This window comes from Balaenoptera borealis (assembly GCF_965194805.1).
Source record: "Balaenoptera borealis genome assembly, chromosome: 1".
Taxonomy (NCBI): domain Eukaryota; kingdom Metazoa; phylum Chordata; class Mammalia; order Artiodactyla; family Balaenopteridae; genus Balaenoptera; species Balaenoptera borealis.
In genome coordinates, this window is record NC_138860.1 from 10,240,413 (window position 1) to 10,257,076 (window position 16,664).

The following is a 16,664-nucleotide window of genomic DNA, read 5'->3' on the forward strand; positions in this document are numbered from 1 at the left end:
TATATGCGTAGAATTCTACCTTTCTATGCATCAGAGTTAGCTTTCTAACAAACAAACTCTTCTTGAGTTTGTCCCCTACTTGACTTTCCAATGTGATTGTTCACTACTCTTTACCTCAGTGAAAGGGACCTGCTTGCTTTCCTAGGTTATGCCCAAATCGCTTATTTCTCTAGCCCTTTTCCTGCCTTTTTCTCTACTCAGGAATAACCTTTTCCTCTGCCTGTTGAAATCTTCCACACATCGACATCATTTCGTGTAATGATTTTCTAAAACCTACATGAAACACTGCAAGTTCTACCGGCATTTTTTAAACTATTTTAGCCAATTGTTTTCAAAACTATGTACTATCAGCAGCATCGTTTTACTTTCAAAGCTGTCTTACGCAGAACCATATAAATATATGCATACAAACACTCACAAATATGTGAGTGTAATATACATATATGTGTAATTTTATTGGAATTAATTGATTTGCTAAGTTCATATTGGTAACATTTATTTTCATAAAGTCAATTGGTAAGAAGACTGATAACTAAATTTGAAATTGGTGATTATGAATGACAGTCTGATACTGGTTTTGGGTTTATTCTTTTTGTTTTTCTTAAACAACATTTAGAAATTATTGATATATATGGTTTTAAATCATAGATTTTTATGATTCATTTTGCAGCTTCAGGCAAATTTGTCAATAAACAGGGAAGGCAGGAAAAAAATTACCCTAATATCTGCAGAGAAACAAATGAGGAATGGAAGTTAAATTATTGATGGACTGCAGTGTATTAAATTTACTGTATAACGTATTTGAGTTCATTTTTTAAAATAAACATTTACTTTTAGAATAGATTTACAGAAGAGTTATGAAGATAGGACAGAGCTTCCACACACCCCACACCTCCAGATCCCTGCTATTATTAACATCTTACATTGGTAAGGTACATATGTTATATATATTTTTTATATATATAAATTTATTTATTTATTTATTTATTTTTGGCTGCATTGGGTCTTCGTTGCTGCACGCGGGCTTTCTCTAGTTGCAGCGAGCGGGGGCTACTCTTCGTTGTGGTGCATGGGCTTCTCATTGCAGTGGCTTCTCTTGTTGCGGAGCACAGGCTCTAGGCGTGTGGGCTTCAGTAGTTGTGGCATGTGGGCCCAGTAGTTGTGGCTTGCGGGGTCTAGAGTGCAGGCTCAGTAGCTGTGGTGCACGGACTTAGTTGCTCCGCGGCATGTGGGATCTTCCCGGGCCAGGGCTCGAACCCGTGTCCCCTGCATTGGCAGGCAGATTCCTAACCACTGCGCCACCAGGGAAGCCCCTACATATGTTATAATTAATAAACAAATACCGATACATTATTATTAACTAAAGTCCCTACTTTGGTTATATTTCCTTGGATTTTACCTTCTGTGCTTTTTTTAATTTTAAAAGAGTTAAGCTACATTTTAGGAATGAAATATGAATATAATAGTGGAATTATCAAAACACTCCATGGATTCTTTGGTTTGGTGGAACACAGCAAAACACTCTTCTTTCTGCTTAAGTTTCAGCTATTACCTGTTACCCTAAGCCACCCTTTTTCAAATTATATTTCTCAATAAAGAATTACTTTCTCTCTAGTTCGCTAAATAAATTGCACTGTTTAATGCCCCATGCCTATGTTGGCTTTCTGCTTGGATGATCTCTTTCTCTCTTTGTCCAGCTAGTGAATTTTTGATTAATCCCCTAAAATCTAGCATAAGAATCATCTACTCTATGGCTCCTTTCCTAAAGATGCTAATAATTATTCTGCAGTGGTTTTAGTATCAGGCTTTTTTTTTTTCAAATAAATACTCAAATTTCCGATGTATTTTGTTTGACTTATCACTTCACTTCCCATTTGAATAAATGTAATACAATTTCCATTTCCTTTATATAGATATGGCATACAGAATTTGAGAAACTTACACATTTAACTAAAGGGAAATTCTATAAAATCTGATAGAGCAAGGTCTTGAAGTGTGTGTGTGTTTGTGTATGTATGAGTATAGGAACTTTCCTTTTTTTTTCTTTTTGGCCTACAGTCAAGTCAATAGAAATGAGCGGAATTTGACCATTGCAACCATGAGACTTTCTTAGGTGATTATTTTAAGCTTTATAATTTAATATTACAATAAGATTTGCAATTTAGAATAACTGAATTTGGGGGCTTGATTAAAAGAATACCATTAACATAATTTTTTGTGAATCCAATATAATTTAATTAGCACTTTGATCATGAGTGATGATAATAATGTCCAAGTGGGTCAGTGCTGATTTTTGTTATTCATGTTACCCCGTCTAGGTTCAAACTGCTGCGATTTTACAGAACTTTAGTATTTCCACCAGTAGAGAACAGAGAGGAGCAGATTTTTTTCCATTTGGTTTTGACTGCTTGTAAAGCAACATGATTATAGAATGCCAGGGGAGGATTTTCTGTAGGACTAATTACCTAGAGAGAATCTTTATTCTCTCTAATGGGTCATGAGAGTATGGTGAAATTATTATATACCAATTTATTAAGTTAAAGAAAGAAGTCCAGCTTATATATTTCTTTCCATTGAAATTTAACCCTGTAAGTGATGTTTATACAGCTGGGAGCAGGTTGCAAAACAGAAAAAGATTATTAAATTTATTGTTGATAATTATTTTTCATGATAGCAGAAACCATTTACATTTGTGTAGTGTCAAACAGTTATTGACTTCTTGCAACCTAAGTGTCCATCAACAGATAAATAAAGAAGATGTGGCACATATATACAATGGAATATTACTCAGCCATAAAAAGAAACGAAATTGAGTTATTTGTAGTGAGGTGGATGGACCTAGAGACTGTCATAGAGAGTGAAGTAAGTCAGAAAGAGAAAAATAAGTACTGTATGCTAACACATATGTATGGAATCTAAAAATAATAATAATGGTTCTGAAGAACCTAGGGGCAGGACAGGAATAAAGACTCAGATGTAGAGCATGGACTTGAGGACATGGGGAGGGGGAAGGGTAAGCTGGGACGAAGTGAGAGAGTGGCATGGACTTATACATACTACCAAATGTAAAATAGCTAGTGGGAAGCAGCCACATAGCACAGGGAGATGAGCTTGGTGCTTTGTGAACACCTAGAAGGGTGGGATAGGGAGGGTGGGAAGGAGAAGCAAGAGAGAGGAGATATGAGGATATATGTATATGTATAGCTGATTCACTTTGTTACAAAGCAGAAACTAACACACCATTGTAAAGCAATTATACTCCAATAAAGATGTTAGAAAAAAACAAAACAAAACAGAAAACAGTTATTGGCTTCTTATTCATCATCTCATTTAATCCTGACAGAAATTTATTTCTATTGGAGCTAAAGACATTGTGATCTCCACTTACAGTTGAGGAAGCTGAATATGAAAGTGATTAAGAAAGTGATTGTGTGGCAGAAGAGAACCAGAACTCAAATCTCAAAAGGGACCCAGGACTAAGTTTTTCCTAGCAACAAATTTGGTTATATTATTCGAGCACTTAATATTTACCAGGTGATGTGCTGGGTTTGGAGATCCACAGATGAAAAGACATGTTTCCTTATGATAAACATTCAAACTGGAAAAAAAAAAAATGAATTCCACTTCTTTTTTTCCTTGCTCTGACTAGTGAAGAGGCTCAAGGGCTGAGTTGTGCCCAAATGGTGGAAATAATAGGAGATTAAAAGAAGAGATAAGTTTGGGAGGCATGAATTGGGGAGGAAAGTTTTACACAGGTTGTAATTAGATAAATACCTGAACCAAGACAGTGACAGAGGAGATAATGAGAATGAGAGATAGATTTTACATATATTTGGCAAGAATTTTAACAAAAGTCAAGAAATGGGTGGATATTGGGAATGAAGAAAAGTTGAAGAAAGCTGTTCACATTATTTTTCTCCAAAATAGGGAGTGATAGAGCATTAAGGTGAAATGAGGATGGAGTAACACATTAAATTTTTTTCAGCATGAACTTCCTTTCTTACCACTACCCTCCATTTTCACTACATCCTTGCCTAAATTTAAGCCTTGATTTCTCTACCTATACTTTTCTTTCTCTGAGTCAATATTACAGTTCAGAGGCAGAATCTGTTTTCATTGGAAGAGGGAAAGTCTTCAGGGAGAGTCTGCAGGAATAGGATTCTCGGTCAGTAAATCCAGGGGAAAACGAACTGGTCACCAAAACCTTACAGATGGATGGACAATTAGGAGAAAATTACAGGACATGAAGACAGATTAGAAAAGTTGGTTTCATCAAAGAGTGCACAGTACTTGAGGCTGAATTGCAAGTACTGTACTCCCAGCAATAGGAGCTCCTGCTTCCCGTAGACACCTTAGGATGAGAAAACCAGCCTCGGCTAACTCAAAGAAATGTGGTAAGGAATAGAAGAACTTGGAGATACAAATAAAAGCTGTGGGCTAGAGGAAGTGTGTGGCTATTTGGTAGTGATAAAGTGTTGCTTCTTAAGCAGACTCTGCCTGGTTTAATGTGGAAAGCAATGAACCCTGTGGTTGCTTAGCCTCATCGCCTACTCAGTTCAATCTGTCAGTTTTGCTCCCTGAAAGAAATCGTGGACTGAATAAAGGCAAGAAAAAAAAGCTTACTCAGCTGTTACCTTATGAAATTGACTCTAAGGATTAGCAATCCAGGCAGCCTGTCCTCTGACCCATGCTTGGACAAACTCAGTATTTGTCCTCACTTTCCATCTCATCTACAAAGCTCCACCTTAAATGCCCACCTGATTCTCAACTACTCTGCAAAATTCTGATGACTGATGCGAAGAGTGAAGCATTTATAAAATTAAAACAATATATATTTTCATGAAGGTTTCCTAAATGTCCATGAAAAGAACTACTTTAGATTTTTGATCACTTAACAGTAAAAATAACACAGATAATCTGGGATTTAATAAAACCAAGGGTCTCATTCACAAACTAAAAACACTGAAAATGTGAAACTATTCATCCAGCACCAAGAAATATTTCATCCACCATAAGTAATTCTTAATAAAATAAGAGGATTTTTAAAATACTCTTATTAGTTGACTATTTTATTATTTATTTTTGTAGATCAAAAACTCATATTGCTGTAAATTATCAATCAAACTAAATTTTTATGACAACCTGTTTTGTATAGTTACATACATATTTTGTATACTTTTCCATTAAAGAATAAAGTATTTGGGAAAAGTAGCACTAACCTTTATGGGAAAGCAGTTTGTCAAATGATTCACCCCATATCACTGCTTCTTCAGGAGAGATTCTGTTCAAGAAACAAAATGTTTTATAATGGAGTGTGCAGAAACTCTACTTGTGAATCTGCTCTAACATGTGCTATCACACTGTTCTTTTCAGTCATATTTCACAGGATTTCTCCTTTGATTATTATACAATGGAAATTGTATTTATATTGGAAAGTTCAAAAACATTGGTCAACTTTCTTTTGGTTTTTGCCTATAAAACAATGTGTTAAAATAACATTATTTTCTCATGAATTATTTTATTTTCCAGGGAAAAATAATCATGTGTTAGGTTAAAAACAAAGAAATCAGGTCAATTATCTTTCTTAATTTGGCAAATAGAAGAACCTAATCTAACAGTGTCTTTCAGTCAAACTTTTTTAAAACTGCAATTTCCTTGAAACTCTTACCAAAATATGCAACAATTTTTTTTTTTTAAACAGATACAGGAAGTTTGACTAATGAAGTTTTAAAGGGGTAAGAAATAGGAAGCATTTTTAATACAACAAATATTTTAGAAATGTTGATAATTGAAAATTGAATATATTTGTCTTAGATCTTTTATTGGTCGTATTTCATATTTGGAAAAATTTATATTATCCTAGTGTATAAGCTTATTCCATTTTCTGTTTGAACTAAAGAAATGGCTAAAAGTTACAAAACATCCCTTTTTGTGCTTTACTTGATACTGTACCTAGGGCATTTTTTCCAAACTACTGAAGAAAGAGATGAATAGCACTTCTCAATGACATTGTGCAAACTTTTAAATTGATGAGTATTTCATCAGTTTAAAATACAAAGTGATGAAGGAGTAAAATATATCATTTAAAATTGACAGGTATATAATTTTAAAAGAGCATCTTTAAATTTTTATGAGATTACTTAATTCAAGCTATTAAAATGGTTTAATTTTATGGAATATTTCTAGTTTTTTTGAAATGAGATCACTAACCTTCCTTATATTACTGTGTAATATCCAATAAAATGGTAATCCCTAATTTCCTCTTTCTTAAATCTTTAATGATAGAATCAGCAAATGTCCCCCGAAATAATTACAAGTTATTCACCTTGTTTCTTTGGCCAATTGCCCAGATCTGCTGGAAAGAGTATCTTCGTGAAACTCAGGTTTCTGCACAAGAAGACTTAGCCTATTTCTTTTTTCCTTAGCTCTGTAATGAAAAGGCATTAGCTTCAGGACAACTTGGATGACAATTGATATCTCTCCTTCTGACTGTCAAACAGATTTGGCATTGGTAATCACCTGGACACCCCTTCTCACCCACCTCCCTCACTCTAGACACACTCAGTGGTTTTCTTAAGAATTTCATTTAAATACTGTTTATGGAGGAATTAGGATAGCATATGCGAAATATACTTGGTTTTTTTCCCCTCAGTGACTTTAAAGTATTTGAGATTATATTTCAATAAATATTATTACTAGTTCTCCTGTGTGGTTAAAATTGTTGCACTTTAAAAAAAAAATAAAAACACTTACAGATTTAACAGTTATTTACTCCTAATAAATAGATTTTTTTTCAGTTGTAATATTACAGTCAATATATTTTCAACCAGATATTTTAAAAACAAGTGCTAACAAATATTCAATGTCAATCATGTTTTTAAAAGTATAAGGCTGACTTAAAAAATTATGATTTTTACCTGATTTTGGCTTCTTTGCTTGTTTCTTCTTTTCCCGAACCATATATTAACTTGAAAAAAGTTTTTTCTTTTGGTTCACACATATTTAATTGAGAAAAGAAAACCAATGATGTTTCCATCTTCTCTCTCTAAAATGTAGAGATGTCTAATTTATTACATCTTTCACTTGTTAATGCTATTCCATAGTTATACATGATGGAGTAAAAAGTTATCTCAACCCGTCAGCAACACTTTAAAAAAAAAATCAAGAGCTTGTGTTTCTGCCTCTGCAAAAATATAGAACTGAGGAACTAAAGTACAATTCAGTCCGGAGTTGTTCAGGGAAATGATACTACAAATTTGCAAAATGACTCTTGGTCTCTGAGATAAAGACTAGTATTACCACAGCGCAACTTCTCTTTCTAGTTTGTGCAACCAGAATGATGCTAGACCCAAATGACACTGTCATTTCCCACAGGAACTTTTTAAAAAGGTCTTTAACGTGTGTAGTACGCGTTAAAATGTGTGTGGCAAAGTGCTACACCAATCATATTTTCCCTTGTTCTTAAAATTAAGTATTTTTACTTATTTAAATACATTGAATTAGGTAAATTACATTTAACTGACATAATGCTATGTAATGTTAATCACGTTTGCTTAACATATTGTATCAAAATAAGAAGATAGATCATAGAGTTTCACAGTTGAAGGGGACAGTAAGAAGCATTTAATTCAATGATTTTTAAGCACAGGTCCATGGAATGACTTTAGACATTTATAAAATTTTTACCAGTCCATGATGAAAATGGGAAAAAAAGATCATATGTAATTTTTTCCTTAAACTGTATCTATTTTTAATATGAAGCACTTATTTGGAATTTGCCCTTTTGCCTTTTTTAATGTTAAAAATGTTTTTAATTAAATATTGTAAGTAGAGATGGCAGTTTATATGATTGTTTATTTTATGTTCTTATTAAAAAAGAAACGGCAACTCAAAGTTGGTTTAGCTTCCACTTTCTTTTTTTTCATGAAACCCAAATATCTAAGAAATGCTGATCTAGACCATAACTCACATTAAAAAAAAAAAAAAAAAAGGCAGGGATGATAGATATTAAGTGATTTATTCTTACAAATTCCCAGAGGTCAGTAGAAAAGAAGATCTGGAATGATCAGAGCCTTTGATCACCAGTAGCATGTGCTTTAGTCTTTCCAAGTCTTTGATCTCCAGTAGTGAATACTTTAATTCCTCTAAAATTGTATATATTAAAAAAAAAAAAGTTAAGAAATCTAAAAGAAAATTTATTTTATTTTCAATCTTTTTTAATTATTGATTTTAAGAAAATAGTTATTCTTAAAGATTCACAGGGATCCCTCTTAGGGATACCAGCTAGGAGCTCAAAACATTTGCAGAAATGAAATTAAAGAATATTTAGTATATATTTATATATATGCCCCTGATTCTATAAGTTTTACTTTGAACATATTTTTAAGTTCACCTTGGCTGAAAATTGAGTGTTAAAAATATTGTACTGGGCTTCCCTGGTGGCTCAGTGGTTGAGAATCTGCCTGCCAATGCAGGGGACATGGGTTCGAGCCCTGGTCTGGGAAGATCCCACATGCCGCGGAGCAACTAGGCCCGTGAGCCACAACTACTGAGCCTGCGCGTCTGGAGCCTGTGCTCCGCAACAAGAGAGGCCGCGATAGTGAGAGGCCCGCGCACCGCGATGAAGAGTGGCCCCCACTTGCCGCAACTAGAGAAAGCCCTCGCACAGAAACGAAGACCCAACACAGCCATAAATAAATAAATAAATAAATAAATAAAATTTTTTAAAAAAATATTGTACAGGAGGGCATTTTATGGCAAGTCTAGCTGGAAACAGATGTTGATAATGCAGATTTCGTTTCCACCACGACGTCCTTTAGTCTCTAGTATTTATTAGCACTCAGTATATATATATATGAGGTTTAGTTTTGTAAAGGTGAATGAGGGCAAGGGCAGATGAGCAAGGACATCTTCTAGTCCCTAAGACTATATTTGAATTACTATATTCAGAGGAGTATGAGACAGGTATTTACTATTTTTCATAAGATTTGCTGAAATTGTGTGTAAGATGTGCTCTTCACAGGCTGATAGAACTATGGAGAGAGAGACTGTGAAAACATGGACACAAGTAAATTACATTAAAGAGCTGTCCAAAGGTCTGAAAGAGAATTGGGAGATGTGTGGGCTTACTCTGTGTGTGTGCAGACAGGTGGAAGCAGGAGAAGAAAAACAGGGTGAATGCTGCATGATGACTTGAGCTGATAATCATTCTTTGGGGCACAATTATCCTTTAGCTTGAAGAGTATTCTCATAGGATAGAATTCTAGGTTGACAGTCGCGTTGTTTTGTGGTTTTTTTCCAACGCTTTTAAGATGTTGCATTTTTGTCTTCTGGCGTCCATTATTCCTGATGAGAAAGTCAGTGGTAATTTGTATCATAGTTCTTATGCTCTAATGTGTCTTTTTCTGTCGCTACTTTTCAGATTTTTTTTTGTCTCTGATTTTTAAAAATTTGATTATGATATGAAAGATATTCATTCTACTTGGGGTTTGTTTAGTTTCTTGGATGTGTGGTTTTATAGTTTTCATCAAATTTGGAAACTTTTAGGTGTTGATTCTCCTATTTTTTTTTTTTTTCTCTTTCTTCCATTTTCAGAAACTCCAATTACAGGTATGTTTGACCCCTTGACATTGTCCCCCTGGTCACTTAGGAACTATCCAATTTTTTCAGCCTCTTTTCTCTCTGTTCCTCAGATATTTTTCATTGCTATGTCTTGGTAGAAATTTTCACTGATCTTTTCTTCCTCAGTGCCTAATCTGTTTTAGGTTTATTCTGTAATTTTTAAAATTTCAGCTCCAGAAATTCCATTTTTTTTATAGTTTGCATTTTTTCTTTATTATGTTCTTTTTCTTTGAAGTACTTGAACGTATATAAAATACCTGTATTGAAGTCCTTTTTTGAAAATTCATCACTGTGGTTCTGGGTCTGCTTTTATACCAATTTTTCTCCAGCTAATAGCACGTTTTCCTACTCTTTCAGATGTCTAATAATTGTTTATTGATGCTAAACATTTTGAATTTTGTGATGTTAAATATCAGGACTTTATTAGTCTTCATTTAATGATGATAGAGTTGGTCTTGGTCAGGCAGTTATCTGAGTATCAGGTTTGTCCATAAAGACTTTTATTTAAACTTTGTTATGGTGAGCCTAGAATAGCCTTAATTACTAAGATACAAAGATTCTTAAATTTCTAATAAATTCTCAGAGTGTTCATTAAAGCTTTGCTATTCTGGATATTAAGTATCTGAATGTCCCTTAGCCCTGTGTGAGCTCTGATTAACTTATATCTTACGGTAGGTATCCTCTGTCAATACTTGTGGAGTTTTATCCTGCATGAGAGCTGCTTGGTGTTCAGCCAGACTCAAAGGTACCCTCGTACAAATTTCTTGAGCTCTTTTTAGTACTTTGTCTTGCAAATTTCAGCCCTCTTGCTCTCACTGAATGCAGATCACTATTTCCTCAACTTAAAATAGTACTTTTTGCTCTATTTAAGGAGTACCCCTGTAAACTTCTCAGTCTCTAAATGAGCCTTACATTTCTTCCCTGCACTGAAGTCTTCAAAGAAGGCAGTTGAAGTTGTATGGCTCACTTCATCTGTCTCTCTTCTGTTAAGGATCGCATGTCTATGTTGCCTGTTTTCAGTGTCTGAAAACAGTTGTATTATATATTTGTTATATGTGTTATATTGGTTAAACCATCATGATCATGGCCGTCTTTTACCACACACACACACACACACACACACACACACACACACACACACACACACACACACACACATATATCCTGTTACCTTAATGAATTCCATTACTGCTATTATTGCTCATGGAATTACTCATAGCTTTTCAATTGGTTTTCTTAAGTTTCTCAACAAACAGGTACTTTATAAATATTATTAGTTTCAACAGCCCATTTCCAACCATTGCACTCTCATTTATATTCTAGCCTAATATTATTGTTTTATAACTTCAGTATAGAAAGTTGATAGTTGGAATCTTTGTCGTCTTTTCCTTGGCATTAGGAGATATTAAGACCTACTAAAATGAGGCTGAGTTTCATACTTATCTTTTGTGAATGTGTGCATTTATATGATTATGTTCCTTGTTCTCTTCTCTTCTTATGATAACTTTGCATGGAATTTGAATTTGATACATTTCTGTTGTTTATTTTCACATGAAATTAGTTTTCTTATACTTTTAGAATGAGCCAGGATTCAAGAAAGCTTTCCTAGCTTTAATTTCAGTAATTACATTGGTGGTAGTATTAGTATTCTGAGAATAATTTTCAAAATGAATAATTAGTGGATATTCTTATTTATCATCTCCTGTGTCCTTGAGAAGCAGAATTTTAGGGTGGAATAAGGGACATGTAGATGCAATAAGGAAGCGTTTAATTTAAATCTCCTTAGTCTTGAAGTTTGATTGTATCAGGATAAATTTGGGAAGTTGTTACTGGGTTGGTTATTGTTTCTAGTCTTTTATGTTGGATGGAGCTAGGCTGTATATTTTCCCTACCTATAAATATTCCCTACTTCTTTCCACTATTAAGACCTAGATACAATGACTAATGCTTTAGTGATGAGACTCATATTGTGGTCTTGAAGTGTCACTTCTCACTAAAAGCGACCTAGGTTTAGTGGAGACATTGCTGAGGTCTGAGACAGGAAATGCACGAGCTGAGCCTGGCAAATCTTGCCATATCTGTTAGAAGGGAAGTTATCAAAGACTAATGGAGTCAATTCAAATTATTCAAGGGTCAACTTACTAGTCTTCCACTAACCACAACAGGACGATCAGACTTTCAGTACTTTTAATAACGAGAGTGGATTGAATACATCAAACTTATTTTCATCTATGGGTGCATAGCAATATTTAAAAAGAATTGCCTACCTGCAGAGGATTATAGAAATTAATCCATTAAAATGAAAACTGGTTAATAAAGGGAACAATTAAGCAGTTATCCTACATTTCTTATTAACTCTACCATTGGTAACCAAAGAGTGAATGAGAGAAACTATTGCTTTAATAGATATATTCTGACAAACAAAAGTGAAATAATATCATTAAAATCTCAGCTTTTTGAACCAACAACAAATGATTAGATACAGGTGTTAAACTTCAACGGTGGCTAAGATCACAAAAAGAGACAAGCAGACATTATGTACTTCCTATAGCCGGACCATATTCTACTTACAGTTTTCCAAAGAGATCAAATCTGATGTCCAGTCTCTGGACCCAACTGCCAATCTGCAGGAATGACAGAGGACAGAGGAACATGTTTAACTGCACCATGAAGGTGCCAGCAGTGAGATCCCAGCTGTGGGGGGAACTACAGCCCAGTTCTTCAGCTGATAAATCATAGGGGAATGAAGGAGATTGAAGTAAGAGGGGATAGAACTGTCTCTTTCATTCAACTGTGCATTGAATGAAAAATTTAACTCTATAACGCCAAATAAGTCTTTTCAAGTAAAGGGCTAATTGCCTAATTAGTTCTACCTGAAAGTCTGAGCATTTGATGTTATCTAGGAAACACCCATGTTCTATGACCAATCAAGTAGTCAAAATCAGTACTATTTTACCAGCCATTTTGAGAATAAACTGTATAACCAGCATGAGGTAAGGGAACGCTAAAAGAACTTACATTCCAGAAAACACATCGAGTCTCCTTTCCATAATTCTTCCCAAACTGCTTTCAATCAGAGCAATTTGGTTATTTTTCTTTCTTTTTTTCCTTTTCTTTTTTTTCATCTTTATTGGAGTATAATTGCTTTACAGTGGTGTGTTAGTTTCTAATTTGGTTATTTTTCAACACAGCAACACAGTGTGAATACTGGCTCACACTAGTTCTTCCAAAATTCTATCTGATTATGTTAATTTGAAAATCAAAATATTACTACTGCTACTTGTAACAGTAAAACAAAATTAAACGGAAAACAAATTCATTGACTACCTCTAATGCAAAAGGGGGAAAAGATACTAACATTCCTAACATTTCCACAGTGAAAATATTACATTTGGTTTACTGAGGAAACTGACAGGCAGAGAAGCAGCAAAGCACACAAAATCTTCCACACTTGCCTTATTCCACGTAAAAGCATGCCTGCCATGGGCATAGCTGCACTGGACATTTCACAGAAGGGCGCCAAGGGTAAAGCTTCCCCTCAGTCACTCAAAATATTTATAAGGAAAGGAGGACAGATAGCATCTGTGTATCAATGGGACAGTCTTAGTTAAGGAAATGCCAGAGTTTACTACTTTTCCACTGATCTAACTCACAACTGCTATACTAAATTATTCCTAAGCTACAGAAGAAGAAGAGAAAACAACCCCCAGGGCCACTCAGAATTGTCTCTGCTTATTCCCTAGTGCCATACGAAATAAAAGGCTTCACTCAGCTTCATGATATGGCCCCTGTCCACCTTTTCAGCCTCTTTTCTCACCCCATCCCTTCTGTCTAGTTCACCCTTTGGAGTTATCTTCCCTTCTCATTGTCTTTGAGGTATTTGACAGTTCTATAAATTGTTGAACACTGATAGTAATGCTCATGCTTCTGGTTCACATAAACACAGATTAGCCCAGTAGAGATGCATTTGATTACTGACCTATGGATATTGATGAATTTTGTATCTATTTGTAAAGTCATTTTAGCATTCCTGATGACCAATATGTGTGTGCGTCTTGAATTCTTTTGTGAACCACCTATAACATCTTACTAATTCCTTCATTAACTAGTGAGTTAAATAAAATCTTAGATACATATTTATTTTACATTTGTATGAGTCATGATTTTACCTGTTAAAAAAGATGTTTTAGTAAAATAATCAGCCCCTTCTTTCTGGATGGCTCCATCCTCTTGTCAATTTGAAAACGGTGATTAACCTTTAAATATTAAGCTTAAGCGTTGCATTATCTCTCCTTCAAAAACACTTATAACTTAACTAGGCAAAACTACACCCCATCCATTGGATTTTACTCTATCTAATATGTGATTTCATAATAAGAATTGCAAGCTTCTGTTGCTCATTTTGTCACCTTTTTTTTTCTACTTGATTCTAGCCTTTGATTACAGGAAAAGTTTCCTATTCATTTTTGTAAATGGAGCACACAGCATTCTGCCAGCAACACATGAAGATTTTATTACATATTATAATAAAATAAAGGGTGAAAACTACACAAAACAAATGTATACTGTAAAGAATTATTAAAATGCTAACACCCTTGGAACTACTACTCAGGTCAAAAAATAGTACTTTGCCTGTCACCTAGAAGCCCCATCCATGTGTCCCACCACAATTACAAATTCTCTGTCTCCCCATGAGTAACTATTATCCTGAAGTTCATAATGATCACTTCATTTTTAGTTTTATAACCCAGATATGCATACTTTTATATTTATCCTTTCCCTTTTTAAACTTAATATGACTTTTAAGTCTCTTTTAATAAGTCCCTCATCAATCCTCTTCTTTCCTTACAATTCATCTATTGAAAAATTGGGCTGTAGTTTTTCTCATCATCTGGACCTTGCTGACTGCACATTCATGGTGCAGTCCAACAAGTTCCTCTGCTTCTGAATGATACTTGAGGGTAATATTATAGCAAGTTTGATGAATACTTCAGGAATTAAAGGCATGACTCTCTATGGTCAAACCTACATACATTGTAATTGTATGATAAATTACCTCCTGCCATAACCAAGGACTTGCCAAAATGAGAATTTAGAGCTTTATATGCTGACCGAAACTATTTTTATATCCCTCTCATATTGCAATATATTTTAATTTTTATGTCATTGTCAAATATAAAGTTTCATTCAAATATCCAAAGGGATTAAAAAATTTGCCTTTATAAATTCATAGACTCAAAGCTGTGGATGAATTTCAACCCATAGTTGAGAGAATCAAGAATGAGAAAAATTACATGACTTGTTCACTGTCAGCATATTACTGGCAGAGCTGAAACTGGAATCTGGTTTTTATAACTCCCAGGCCTTCCCCAAGCTCATCTGTGACTGGCTAAAAGCTTTGAGCTGGGAAAATGCTCTGCTTATGTTCTATGTATAGCATCCCTCTCTTTAGTTATGACTTGACTCCTACAAGGTTCCTTTTCCTCTCCCACAGAGGCGTTAATCTGTAAGTGGATAAAAGCTCCCATTAGCCTGCCTCTCTTCCAGGCTTTAGTCCCAGGACAATTCTCCCACTTTCTCTAGTATTATGCAGTTCAATGGTGTCCTTCCCCACCTGCAGTCCTGTAAAGGCCTCTTTTCTAATGCCTAATTGCTATTTTTGCTAGGACTCAAATAATATATTAAGTTTTTAAATTTGATCAGAAATTTATTTTTAATAAGTTTTTTATTTTAGAAGGATTATAGATTTATAGAAATGTAACAAAGATAATACAGGAGTTGTCACATACTCTTTCCCTAGTTGTCGCCATTGCTAACATCTTACATAATCCTGGTGCATTTGTCAAAACTAAGAAATCAGCATTAGTCCATCACTATGAACTAAACTAGACTTTATTTGGATTTCTATTCTTTCTACTAATGCCATTTTTCTGTCCCAGGACCCAGTCGTGAATTCTACATGGCATTTCCTAATTGTATCTCATTTGTTGCCTCTGTCCATGACAGTGTCTTGGTCTTTCCCTGTTTTTCATGACCTTGGCAGTTTTGAGGAGAACTGATCAGGTATTTTGTAAAATATGTCTCAGTTTGGGTTTGTCTGATGTTTTTATCATGACTTGACTGAGGTTATGGATTTGGGAGAAGGTACCAAAGAAGTGCATCACATCACATCAGTGGGAACGCGCTATCAGCATGAGTTACCATTGGTGGTGCTGACTTGATCTGCTGGCTAAGGTAGAGTTTGCCAGCTTTCTCCACTGAAAAGTTCTTTTTCTAACATTTTCATGTGCTATTCTTGGGAAGCAACTCACTAAGTTCAGCCCACAATTAAGGAGGAGGAGGAAGTATCTATATAAATTATTTTTAATTCTTTTGTAAGGAAGATTTATCTCTTTCCTTCTATTTATCCAGTAATTTATCAGTATGAACTTGGGTATATTTATATTTTGAGTTACAATCTAGTACCATAGTATTTATTTTGCTTTTCAGTTGTTCCAGCTTTTGTCATTCAAATTAGTTCCTCATTGCAGGCTTTTTAAGAGATAAAATGCAGTTAATTTCTCAAATATCACTATAAGAAGCAAAAAAATTGTTAGGTATCAACAAAAAGAAATTTTTAAATTACTGTGATGGATTTTGTCCCCCCCAAAAAAAATTTTTTTAAACTTTGGAAAATATCATACAATTTTCACTGTAGTTTGAAGGTAGATAGAATATCATAATAAGTCCCCATACCTTTAACATTCAGTTTTAAAATTAACACTGTCTTACCACACTTTCTTTATCCTTTTTGTCCTTATTTTTGAAATTAGATTAAACATTTTAAATCAAATCCCTGACATTAATATTTTCCTTTTAAATATTTCAGCATGTCTTTATAAAGAATAATTTCTAGATAACCACAATGCCATTATCATACCTAAAATATACCTTGATATCTTTACTAAACCCAGTCCATATTCAAATTTCTTTTGTTGCTCAAAAATGTCTTCGTATAGTTTGTTCTAATCAGCATCCAAAAATATGTCCACACGTTGCAATTG

At 34.3% G+C, this 16,664-nt stretch overlaps 2 protein-coding genes across 2 annotated transcripts in view; one reads left to right on the forward strand and one right to left on the reverse strand.

The window, feature by feature from the left end:
• Nucleotides 1-15,572, reverse strand: part of RGS18 (regulator of G protein signaling 18) — a 46,272-nt gene extending 30,700 nt beyond the window's left edge. Inside the window, exons 1-3 of the mRNA XM_082395540.1 lie at nt 6,918-15,572; nt 6,326-6,427; nt 5,220-5,281 (exon numbers count right to left, since the gene is read on the reverse strand). Of these exons, the coding sequence (XP_082251666.1) occupies nt 5,220-5,281; nt 6,326-6,427; nt 6,918-7,036 (283 nt within the window). The 5' untranslated portion in view covers nt 7,037-15,572. The remainder of the gene's footprint in view (nt 1-5,219; nt 5,282-6,325; nt 6,428-6,917) is intronic.
• The window catches only part of LOC309630376 (uncharacterized protein), a gene marked incomplete at its 5' end in the record, with an annotated part of 1,321,579 nt that overhangs the window by 650,588 nt on the left and 654,327 nt on the right, over nt 1-16,664 (forward strand). The gene's annotated exons all lie outside the window — the stretch shown is intronic.